Source organism: Falco biarmicus, chromosome Z (assembly GCF_023638135.1).
Source record: "Falco biarmicus isolate bFalBia1 chromosome Z, bFalBia1.pri, whole genome shotgun sequence".
NCBI classification, from domain to species: Eukaryota; Metazoa; Chordata; class Aves; order Falconiformes; family Falconidae; genus Falco; species Falco biarmicus.
The window spans coordinates 75,929,206-75,941,532 of record NC_079311.1 but is presented as its reverse complement, the minus strand read 5'-3'; the positions used below and the strand labels follow the sequence as shown (position 1 = coordinate 75,941,532).

The following is a 12,327-nucleotide window of genomic DNA, read 5'->3' as shown; positions in this document are numbered from 1 at the left end:
ATCCCTGCATCAGACTGGAGGGAATGGACGAATTAGGTTCTCAGCTTCCCTGAAAATGAGGTCTTGAGTGTGACAAATGGGAAACTCAAAAGAGTAGTATTATCTAAAAATGCTGACCTGTGTGTCATGTGCACATTAGCCTGGTGTCAGTCCCATGCATGGTCCTGGGTGGTGAAAGAAAGTCTCCAACAATTTTGAGATTGTTATTTTAAACATGGTTATCAGGTGTGCTGTTGGAAGTGTTGGTTCCAGATTTCCATGTCTTTGCTTTTTAGCTCAAGGAAAAGCCTTGTGTGAAGAGTGGAGAGCACCCTGTGCTGCTGTGTACCTCTGTGGCTGAACCCACCCCAAGGAGAAGCAAGATTTGGTTATGGTTTCTTAACTCGCATTGCATACACTCCTTTGCACTTACAGTGTACCAAACCAGACTGGGAGCTCTTATCAGTTAGGATCAATCCCACTATCAGCAGCAGGTCACTTATGCAGTGTTAAGAAAGCATCTGAGTTTGGAGAGTGAGGCATTTCTTGTTACACTTGACCCATGGTCTTGCACCCACTGACATGTAAGCAGTTTCTTTGATATTCAGCAAGTTGTCAAAGAGAAACAAAAGAGACCCCTGTCCCCAAACACAGTCAACAATCAAGGCATGCTGTACTCCTTTGCCAGCAAAGGCTTTTAAGGTGTTTATTAGCTCTTAAACGTGCATTAAACAAATCATGGAATATAAAATAAACACTCAATTTAGTGTCTCTCAGAAAACATATTACCAAATGTATTGGCAAATAGCTCCTAAATTGGCATCCCTAGCGTGTGTAAATGGATGCCTGCTGCAGGCAGGCTAGAAGTCTCTTTGCTTCCTTTGGCCTTGTTTCCATTATGTGCTTTTCTGCTCCTTGTGCCAAGCAGTGGTTTGCTGTGGAGTCTTCTAAATATTCAAAACATGCATAAAAAACTACTAGGAAATTATGGAATGGTTTTACAGACATGTGACGCTTAGCTCTTACAATGTGTCACAGAAATTCTGCAAGCAGCTGCGTTCTCTCTTTTTTTCAGATTGCACGTTGGCCTCTAGGGGTGCTTCAGAGGAACGGGGAGTGATGCCTTTGCTCAGGAAGTGAAGTAAACTTAGCCAGAGCAGTCTGTGATTGCTCAGCCTTGTAATCTGACTGTTTTATGGTGACAGCTAGCATGGGAAGCAGAAAGACTGCAGGAATGTCTCTGTAATGATCTTAAAAAAAGTAGTCTAGTTTGTCATTGCCCTGATGGGTGTTTCATTAGCATGTAATCAATTTTCAGCCCTTGGAAAATAGGAATTGACAGTGCAGTTTTGCAGACTAATCCACCTGCATCTTCCCTGCCTCAGAGTTTTCTGGTATTTTAGGCTGGATCTGCAAATCCAGATCTACTGAGCCTACCTCCTGCTTTAAGCACAGGGAGAAATCTCATGTTACTCAAGGAGTTACTGTATAGTGCTGTGTGTGGTTTCTCACCATGCAGTGACCAGCTGCAAAAGCTAGTCTGGAAGGGGCAGTTTAATCTGACACTATAGGAGATGGATGTACCACCCAGACAAGGCTGTAGGATATAGTAAGGAACCTCACCCTGGATGGCAGGACAGCACATGTAGTAGCATCATTGCGTCTCCTACTCGGTTAGTCAGGGCAGGCCTTGCATCTGAATGTGAGGAATGGATACATTTTTTCCTGAAGGATTTCTGCAGTCAAAAATCTGGGATTCAACCTGGTTCTTAAATGAATGCTTGCTTTTGAGAGTACATCTCTGCTTCTTAGAACACCAAGATAATTTACTTAAGCATTGCCACTGACAAGTCAGATGTTTTCTGCAGTGGAGGATGAAATAGTTGAAAAGTAAGGCCATAGAAAATAGCTGTTAAGAAAGACCCAGACATGATTGTTCCAGGGCTTGATAAAAGCTTCAGAGCTTTTCCTAATCAAGAAGACAGGTACTAACAGTCCTGTCTATTTTGTATAAATTCAGTTAATGAGTCTCAGATCAGCAACTGATGGCTGTCACATTTGCCAACACAAAGTGAGAGTAATAATCACTGTTGGATAGAATAAGCAAGGACAAGACTTGAATGGATGGTTGAGTGTTCTTTGTTTTCCTCATTGCGGGCCAAGCTGGAAACATGTTAACTAGGGTGCTGAGGGCTAAACTTCCACAGGGATTGCATCTCTTTGATGCTTTCCCTCCGATTACATGTTTCTGGGAGCAGAAGTAAGACAGCTCTTATGAAATGCCACCTTGGTAGTGCTTTTTTTCATTTACAGTAATGTCCTTTTGAAAATAGCCAGTAGTTTCTTCTTATTTTAGTTTTCCAGTTTCAAAACTCAAACAAAAAAATATTTAGAGGAATTTCATTTGGAGACAACCCATTCTACCTTAAAATACCATTATAAATGCTTGTTGGATAGGTCAGCAACAGGAAAACCTCCTGCTGAAGGACTTGATTTTGCATCTGTTTGCAACTCTGATTGTCTGTGATGTAACTCTTGATGATTGGCTGTGTTAGAAGGAGCTGTGGCAAGGGAAAGGAAAATTATATGGCATTTAAAGCATCACTTTTCAGCTGTTTCCTCTCTTGATCTGTGTCATCCTGTTGGATTACTCTACCTTTGCTGTAGCCAATAGCCAATTTGTTGTGTAGCTTAGTCAATGTCTGGCCCAGGCAGGAATATCTAGGTGCTGCTATCATAAACACATCCTGAAAGAAAGGTCCAGAAAAAAAGTCACTTGAGTTTTCTATATTCTATATTTCTATATTCTTGATGCCTGTTATGGGCTTTTAGTATCTTTTTACTGTGGGAACTATGGTAATCTGTTTATTTAATGTAAGACAGTCATCAGAGTAAAACACGTTTAGCATGCATAAATTCTCACTCGGGCATTTTTTGCTGTAGCAGTGGAGCACCTCCCAGGGTGGTCAGAGTTATGATGGTGACCTGGAGGTGAGAAACACCTCATAACTCCTTAACGCCTCCTACCCTTTCCTTAGTCCCCTGGCAACAATGTGTCTTTTTTCCTGATATAATTTCCTTATAATTATTCACATTCCTTTTCTTGTTAATTATTATTATTATTAAAGGCAGGAATAGTAGCACCATTTATTAGGAAGATTTAGGAAGACTATTTACTTTTTCTATAGCAAGACCATCTTCAGTTTGTTTAGAGTTTGCTAAAATGTAATTGCTTGGATTGAAGTGTCCTTTGCTGGCTGTCTGACTTAGGCTATGTCTAAAAAAAAAAGACTTTAGATGCTGAACAACATAAACCAAAACACTAGTAGCAACTTGCTGTCTGAGCTCTGTCCATGCTTGTAAGTCTGGGACTGCTCAAGTGAGGCAAGGAAGCTACAAAAAACGAAGTGTGTGATTGTGGAATTAAGCAGTGTATCATAATGCCTGTGCCCAATGGGGTGAATAATTCTCGTATTTTCTAGCTTCTGAATGCTTCTTTTTGAGATGCTAATAATAGTCTGTTAACTTCCAATTGGTTTTTTCTGTAGCTAATTATATAACAACAAAAATGTGCTTGAATTTTAGAGATCTGTATGAAGGTCAGTCACTGTCATGAGCATCTTGCTAGTGAATATACAATCATTATGTTGATATGTAGTTATAGTTTTATTTTTTATTTCTATTGTGGATGCATTTGTGACCTCTACCCTGTTGTACAAACACTGCAGTGTGGAACAAAGAAATAGCTGTCAGAACAACAGGATTAAATTTTAAATAATAGTTTATGGGTAACACATAGATACAGTAAAAATAAGAATGAGTAAGCAATGGCCATCATTCCGAGATGTGGTGGCAGGACGCCAACTACCTGGTTGCTGTTGAGGACTCTTTACAGCTAATAAGGCAGAGAGGAGTTTTAAGGAAAGGTGTGAGGAAGGACAGTGTGCTGGCTTTGGAAAGATTTACACGGAGCATGAGCTTGCGAAACAAGTAGAAAAAGGACAAAGCACAGGTACACCAAAAAAAAGGAATATCAGGACTTTTTCAGCAAGTGGCACAGCATTAGACTTTGTGCTATTATCTGAATCAGATGTGATGTAAAAGATTTTGTATCCTTGACTGAGCCAAGTTTGCTCCCCATCTTGCTTCTTGTAATAGTTTTAAACAGATCTGCTAGTTTTGATGAGTGTTGCCTACTGCTGATATTGCCAAAATGCTAGGATCTCATCTGATCTCTTCATGTTTGTGTCACCTTCCAGCTAGATTTCAACAGTTTTAGGTACTTTGAGATGAGCCTTCCACAGCACAGGCTGCAGCAGCACATCCCCATGGGAATGATCCATGGGGATCATTTGCTACCAAGTCCATGAAATCCAACAAATAAGATACTCAACTTCCGTTGTTGTTGAAGTAGGTCTCTGCTGTGAGAGATGATTTATTTAGGCAGGAGACAAGAGTTTTTCTGAAGGACCCTGGAATAAACTAAGGACCAACACCTTCCTGGACTCTACTACTACCTGCCAGATAAGCCTGTGCTCATTTGCTCCAGGTATGGCTGTCCTGTCTTTGTGGAGCACATATGGAAGAGAGCCCAGGGCCTACATCGATTGGTGTGTGCTGGCTCCTATCTTTCCTCTTCAGGTTTAGCACACTTCTGGAGTGGGCTGTGTCCATACTTGGCCAAGGATTTGTGTGATAGCCAAGCACCCATAACTGTTCAGGTTGGAGCAGGCAGCTGGAGATTTTTTAGTTTAAAATACCAGTGATAATAAGTGAAATTTTGTAACTGTCCTGCCAGTCATGTTCTTGCTCTCTGTTGTGGGGAACAGCTTTGCTTATTTTCCAGGGAGCTCTGAAACAAGCTGCCACAGTTAGGCAGTAGATTCGGTCAGTAAAGTAGGAATGAGGCAAATGGAGAAGGGTGGTAAATCCCACCAACTGACGCAATGAGATCCCTCCCTTGAACATCTTCTCCCAGTTCTACACAACTGAGTGTGGTACTTCCAGCTACACTTTGATGAAGGGTAAAAACGTGCATGGGATCAAAATTAAGACATTCAGAGCCTGGTTCTTTTTTAAAGTAGTTTGTAAACTTTGTTACACTCAAAATCTTGTTTATGGGCAAAGAAGAAGGACACCTTATTTGTATAGCTGAGAATTTAATGTTAGTGTTACTGAAATCTTAGTCTAAACATTATCATCAGACCAGATGTGATTATTACAGAAAATAAGAAGTACTTCTGAGTAAAAAAAAATATCGTTACTAATAATAACAATGCAGTTAAAATTGTTGCATGCAAGCTTCTCATTGTCTACTCCTTTTCTGGTATTGTGATCACCCTTCTTCTGGTCCTCTTGTTTTCCAAGGTTAATGGTTTCATTTTGCTGTCAGTGGTGGTGTTGGTGGGAATGTTACAGCAAGTTGTCAGCATCTGGGGTCTTTCGCTCGGAAGGATAAGATGTCCATGTTGATGGTTTCTTCTCCACTCTAGGACCCACTTGGGAGTTTCTTCCATATGTTAGCTAACATACTTTCACATTTCACTTCCTTCATTGGTCTGATGTTCCACATTACACCTGATGTTACTGTAGATGATACTTCTTAAGTATGCTAGGTACTGCTATTTTCTTTTCTTTGTTACTCCTAAACCCAGTTTTGTCCAGTTCCCCTGTTTGCAGGTCTGCATTTCTCTAACTGGCCAGTGGTGAGATGTTTACAGCTGTGGGGTCTCTAATGTCAAGCCTGCACCCCATCTCTTATCATTCCTTGCCTTACTCTGATCTCCCACATCCTAGGTCTCCTCAGGGCCTCTCTGTCATACCAGGCCTGTACTATATAATTAAGTAGCAGTTGTAAAACCATGATGATACTGTATAGAAACAAAAGAAATAAAGAAAATTAGCCATAGGCCCCTGGCTAATTAGAAAAATTGCTCATGCTCTACCCTACAAATGCTTTAAGGTGTGGGGAGCAGGGCAGGGTTTGTGCTGCTTCCTTCCAGTGCACTCTAGCTTTTTTTCAGTGTCACTTTTGGATTTTAATACAGTTGCAGATATTTATTCACAGGTGTCTCTTTGGATTATGTTAACTGAAATCTGTGCAACTGCCAGAACCAATTACCCTCAGATTGCCTTGTCAATGCCTTTGCTGCTGGATAAATGCTTTCATAGACTCATTTACAAAGGCTAATATTGCGTAAGCTTTGTTTCATGTTTAAAATTAAGACTTTGATTTTTGTTTGGATCTGAGTAAAATTCTGCTCTGAAAATCTGTTTTAAATGTTGTAGTTTAAATCACATCTAATTAATATGTAGCATGGTGCTTGTAGCATAGGATGCTCTGTTGCCCATTGCCAAGCAATGACATGAGGGAAACAGGCCAGCTGCGTAATCCAGTGGTCTCAGTAGTGTTGTGGTGCTGGGGCTCCTAGGCTCTCTGCTCCGCTTTGCTACCAGCCCACTGTGGGATTTTAAAGGACATGTCGTAACTCTTTATTTTCTCCACTTGAGTCATAAAAATTTGTATTTCAAAGTGAGGCACATTTTCTAAGCATAAAAATGTATCAGTCTGCTCATGTTTCTTCTCTTTTAATATGTATCTTCTGGAATAAAAATAATCCCTGATGCCTTGTTGTAACAACAGTTTTACATAGCTTAGCTTGTACAAACAGAAACAACACTGAAAGACTCAGCCTCGCATCTCTGCTACAGTTTGTTCCTTTCTGAAAAGGTTTCTTTTCTGAAAAGGTTTCTTTTCTGAATTCTTTTTGTCAAGTCTTAACAAGTAATGGGGCTTTAGAAACAATGCTTGGGGATACTGGGTCAAAGACATTATGGCTGCTTAATTGTTTAATACGTAGGAAGCAGATGGTAGAAATGGATATTTAATTTTCATAATGAAGGGGAATCATGAGAGGAGCCTAGGAATCTCTGTAGAGACTCGTGCTCCTTAAGGTGTTCCTAAGAGGTATGGAAAAGGAGATGAACAATAGATAATGTAATAAAGCTGGGCTTTTCTGTAGAAGGACTAGGAAAAGCAGATGGAAGCAGCAAGTGGCAGACTTGAAAAGCAAGCAGCAGTTCTTTGCTTTAGCATGTAGTTGTACCATGGGAGTCCTTGCTGTGGAAGTTGCATGTGCTAAAAAGGCACATGGATTCCAAAATGGCTGAATACATTTATGGAGAAAAAGGTTCACTGATACGAAATAAAAAGGATAGCATTTATGTTTCCAAGTCCATATGTCAAGCTGAGAGGGTATCCTGGAGAAAGCTCCATAGATACCTTCTTTTGAATACTGTTAGAGAGAGATACTTGGCTAGGCGGACCTTTAATCTGAGCTGAAAGGCACACCCTAATGTTCTTCTAAAGAAAATCAGTAAACCCATGGGAGCTTGCTCTCCCACCCGTTTACTTTCCTTCCCTCTTCTCTAGTATCCCCTTCTTTTCTTTACTTTTTCCAAGTAACTCCTCTGCTTTTTCCATCCATCCCATCCAGTGTTATCTGGGATCCGTCCTGAAACTGTTCTTGCCAAGATTTCTAATGTTGTCTCCTTTGTTTGATTTATCAGCTCTCTCTCCCTTCTGCCTTCTGGGTTCTAAGTCTTGACTGTCCCTCAGCATCTTCTTGAAAGGATCCTCTTCATTTCTTCTCTCACTTTCTGTAAAGTTTTCATAAAGCTTTGGCACTGGTGCCCTTCTGTTATTCCTTAACCTTTGGGTAATCTCCCTTAGAAATACTCTGTAAGGCTCCCTGTCAGTAATTATTTCACTGTTTTCCTTAAAGCCTGTCGTAAAAAAATTTCTGTTCTATGATGTGCTTGGACAGGCTGGCAGTAGTTAACTTCCCAGCTACTTATCAGTGTTTTCCATGTTTTCTCAACACTCGTGGCTTTGTAGGTATTGATCTGCTGTCTTCAGGCTTACTGTCACATGAGAGCATTTGGGCCAAGGACAGCCTTTCTGTGTGTTTGGGTAATGCACTAGAATCCCATGAGAATGACTTATAGTTGTATCACAGGTAGTAAGAAGGTTAGAACCTAGTGTTTCTTCACGCTGATAAACTGCTGTCTTGTATTGTGAAAGTGATTGCCTTTCATTCAAGTGATTTATAGACAAAACACTGCTATATTCAGCTTTTGAAACAAACCATTGGAGCAAGCATTAATAAGCACATTCAATTTTTACTCTGCTTTGGTTAAATTAGGAAACAAGGTTTAGAAGGTTTACATTGGGTATGTTCTCGCTTCAGGGCCAAAGTGGACCTTCAGGAGGAAAGACAGTACCACTAAGGCCACCTAAAGCTGTATCTAAAAAACGGGTAAGATCCACAAATCCATGAGTCTTAAAAAATGTTTTTTCCATCTTTATCTGTGAGGTGCAAAGTGGATTCAGTCTGAACAATGGTTTGTTTTATGGAATTGGTAACATTTCTATTGATTTAGCAGTAAAGGGCTGCTCTAGATTTCCACTGAGAAGGGAATTACACTAGCAGGTTAGAATAACAATGGCAGCTAAAGCAAGGGCACAATTTAGGTAAAATGCAATATGAAAGATTAAAATAAAATGTCTGGGTTGTAAATTCCAAAATTTAAGCTGACATAGACTGTGAGAAAAATGCCTGCTTGGTTTAGAAAATTCAAAACAGCCCATATTCACTTAATTAACAGAGAAATGCAAGCATTAGTGAAAGTAGCCTAAACTTCTTGACTGTTAGCCTCATGATAATGTTTTTATTATGGGCAAATAAATACTTAGAATACCTTGACTTAATCTCCTTTCCTTTTATTTAGCCCATTGACATAGATGGAAGGACAGTTTACATGCCTTTAAACAGTCATGGTGGTAAACAGCTCTTCACTTTCTTAGGACAAATCACAGTCTTGTTTCTTTTGACCCTTTAAAAGTGAAAAGTTATTTAGTTTTAAATCATAAACATAAATAAAAATGTTAAACCAACAACACTTTTGATTTGACTCACTAAGGAAATCACCCACTGAACTAATTGGCATTGAACCTGAGTATGACAAATGTCCTACAAGCAGGTGTACATGCAGGGAGCATTAAATCACAAGTGTTCTGCCACATTGGTCTTTTGTATATCAGAGCACCTGGCCTTCCTTGAAGCTTGCCTCATAACCGCTCCCTTGGGGGAAGAAAAAGGCTGCAGCCTGTATCTTTTCCTAGGTGCCTGGCATATGCAGGATTCTCTGTTACTTTCAGCCACTGCATATTTTCAAACAGCATTGTGCTTTTCACTTTTGTGGCACTCTGCAGATAGCAAAGGTTTGCTCGGTCCAGTCTCTCTGTACCTGCAGCCAGCTTTCAGTTATACCCTGGACTCCTCAGCAGCTCTGTATGGCCATAAAGTTTAGCAGACCTGAGAGAACTGTATTTAAAAGAATGATTGATTTATTTTAAATCAATCCATTATACATTTCAAACTGAGGGAGAAATTTTGCCGGGAGCAGTTAAACACTTTAATCAGCAACTGTATATTATGGCAGTGTATTTGTAATGACAATTAATTGAAAATTGTCCCTGCAGTGAAGCATTTTCCTGTTAATGATATCATGACATCAACCTGTGCTCAGCCCAAAGAGAACAGCTCTCTGTGCTGGGAGAACGCAAACTGCTGGCCTTTGCAAGAAAATGGTTAACATTCCTCCAGGAGCTACATCCCTGCAGCTTTGTATCTTGAACTAATTTCTAAAGGTAGCTTATAGAACAGCACTTCAGAAGTTATTGCAGGTCTTTGACTTGTGCCCTTGAGTAGTCCTAAAGTATGACTCATTTTGGTGTTACATAGCCAAAAGAAACAGAATTGCCAACCTTTAAACTGAAATTGAAGTAGAATTACTTGATATTTTGTTACTGGAGTTACTCCAGTTTCCTTACCGGCCAGAAATTATCTTCAGACAGCAGCTCCTCTGACCTACTGAACCCTTGCTGGCAAGTGTGTGCACATTCAACAGTCTTCAGATTTGGGCCTGCCATTTGGGTTTATCTGCTGTGCTCAAAGCAGAGGTAGAAGGGGGAACACTGTTTTCAACTCCTTGCCCCATGCCTGCAGAAATGCTACTTTGGGAGGGAGCAAAGCAGTCACAGTCTTGGTGCACTAATGGGTTTGTCATTCCTGTGCTAGGATGAAGATGTCTCCACTGAAGTGGGAGAGGGGTTAGATGAATGGGCAGCAGCAAAGACTCTAGTTAAACCCCCAGATCAACTGGAGCTGACTGAAGCTGTGAGTAAAACAGTGCCTGTAGTTGTCATGAGATGTGTACGAAACTGTAAACCAAAGCCTACCTCTTACCTCTTTGTTTTGGAGAAAGTTCTGCAAGAGTAAAACTCCAGTACTTGCTAAAGCAGTGTCTGCAGCATAAACTGAAATGTCTGTCAGCTGCAGAACAGGGAGAACGTGCTTTGAAACACAGTTCTGGGCTTAAGACAATGTAACTACATGGAGTTGATCCATGAGGGGAACAGGGCCAAGGCTTCACTCCAATAAGAAGGACCCCAGAGGCAGCCCTGAGCTTTTCACGTGCCTCGGTGTGATACACAGGACAGGGAGGTGTCCTACAGTTTTAAGGCCATTTATTTTCAGCTTGGTTTAGTAGGATTGCAGGCGGTCACCCTTCCAACTGCAGTTGTCTCTCTCTTCTCAATGTCTTCTAAAACTCTAGCATTTCTCCCTGTCCTCCAAGTAGCTCTCAAAGGGAAGCTATACTTACTTCCCCTGACACAGGCAGTGAAAACAGTTAACACCAGTTGTGGTTTTGTTTCCACTGGCTGGTCCTGGAAGCACTGCTACTGAGCTTATTGTTTACTCTATTTTTGGACCATTTATGCTTCAAGACACAGGTTGTGCTTCTTGCCTTTTAGAATGCAGCTAGAATTTTTTAATTGCTACCATAGCTTAGGTAAGAATTAACATGCCAGCTAAAGAAATCAAGAAAGCCCATTGAAATACTATGGTAGGAAGCAGAATGACTGTTCCGGATTCTACTCTGAGCTAGCCTGGCTCCAAGCATTGTTCTTGTAGAGGCATCAGCTGCACATGAGGTAACTGCAGTGAACTGAACATCATAGAATTGAGCATAAACCTGGTGATTTGTGTATGCTGCACATTGTATTCATAGTGGACCTTATTTACAATATTATTTTGTTTCCATTCCAAAGGAATTAAAAGAGGAATTTACACGCATCCTGACAGCTAATAATCCCCATGCTCCACAGAATATCGTCAGATACAGCTTTAAAGTAAGTGTGCGATGACCTGTAAAATCAGGATGAGATTTTTTTCAATTAAGTGTTTTTGTGTTTTCCTTTGATTTATAACCAGGTAAATTTCCTTGTAATGTGGCTTTTTCTTGTTACATACTTACTGCCAATGGTTCCTAAAGGTTTTTTTTGCAGAGGGTAAAAGTCTAAAAGCATTGACGTATTTATTCAGAAATAGGATGTAACAATTACTCAATAAAATCTTGACAGTGAACGTAATTAGTGCAGCTAATCTCAGGTGGTAACTTTTTGATTCTGTGGTGGTCAAAGAATAAAAGGCAATGCTTTACTCAGTCTGTAAGACAGTCATGCCTCAGTATCCTCACATCAAGATTCTGTTGTTTGAATTCTAGAAGAGCTCAGAAATGTGCTTTGTGAAATCACTGACAAGAGCTCTATTCATGATGAGTAGGAGTGAGCAGGGGAGGGTGGAGTGAGCTGGGGAAGGTGCATCAAAGACTTCCAGGAAACATCCAAGAGTCACACCTTCACATTTTTGTGTGAAGAGCACACACTGCACTACCCTGTGTCATAGTTTAACCCCAGCCGGTAACTAAGTACCACGTAGCCATCGCTCACTCCCCCCTCACCTGGAGGGATGGAGTGGAGAATTAGAAAAGCATGTAAAACTCAAGTGTTGAGATAAGAACAATTTAATAAGTAAAGCAAAAGCTGTGCATGCAAGCAAAGGAATTAATTTACTGCTTTCCATCGTTAGGCAGGTGTTCAGCCATCTCCAGGAAAGTAGGGCTCCATCATGCATAATGGTTAGTTGGAAAGACAAATGCTATAATGCCTAATTTCCCCTCCCTCAGTCTTCTTCCCCTAGCTTATATATACTCAGCATGGCATCATATGGTATGGAATACCCCTTTGACTAGTTTGGGTCACCTGTCCTGGCTGTGTTCCCTCCCAGTCGCCTGTGCTACTCCAGCCCTCTCACTGGCAGGGCCTGAGAAACTGAAAAGTCCTTGACTTACTATGAACATTACTCAGCAATCACCACAAACATCAGTGTCCTGTCAACATTGTTCTCACACCAAATCCAAAACACAGCACTGCGCCAGCTA

The 12,327-nt window shown here is 40.7% G+C and overlaps 1 protein-coding gene across 3 annotated transcripts in view; it reads left to right on the top strand.

Moving 5' to 3' along the window:
- DNAI1 (dynein axonemal intermediate chain 1) overlaps positions 1-12,327 on the top strand; it is a 150,915-nt gene that overhangs the window by 2,886 nt on the left and 135,702 nt on the right. The window contains exons 2-4 of one of the 3 annotated variants that reach the window (XM_056323882.1): positions 8,229-8,297; positions 10,122-10,220; positions 11,156-11,236. The exons of 1 other annotated variant lie outside the window; for it this stretch is intronic. In XM_056323882.1, coding sequence (XP_056179857.1) covers positions 8,229-8,297; positions 10,122-10,220; positions 11,156-11,236 — 249 coding nt within the window. The remainder of the gene's footprint in view (positions 1-8,228; positions 8,298-10,121; positions 10,221-11,155; positions 11,237-12,327) is intronic. One more of the 3 variants, XM_056323883.1, reaches the window with a different exon arrangement.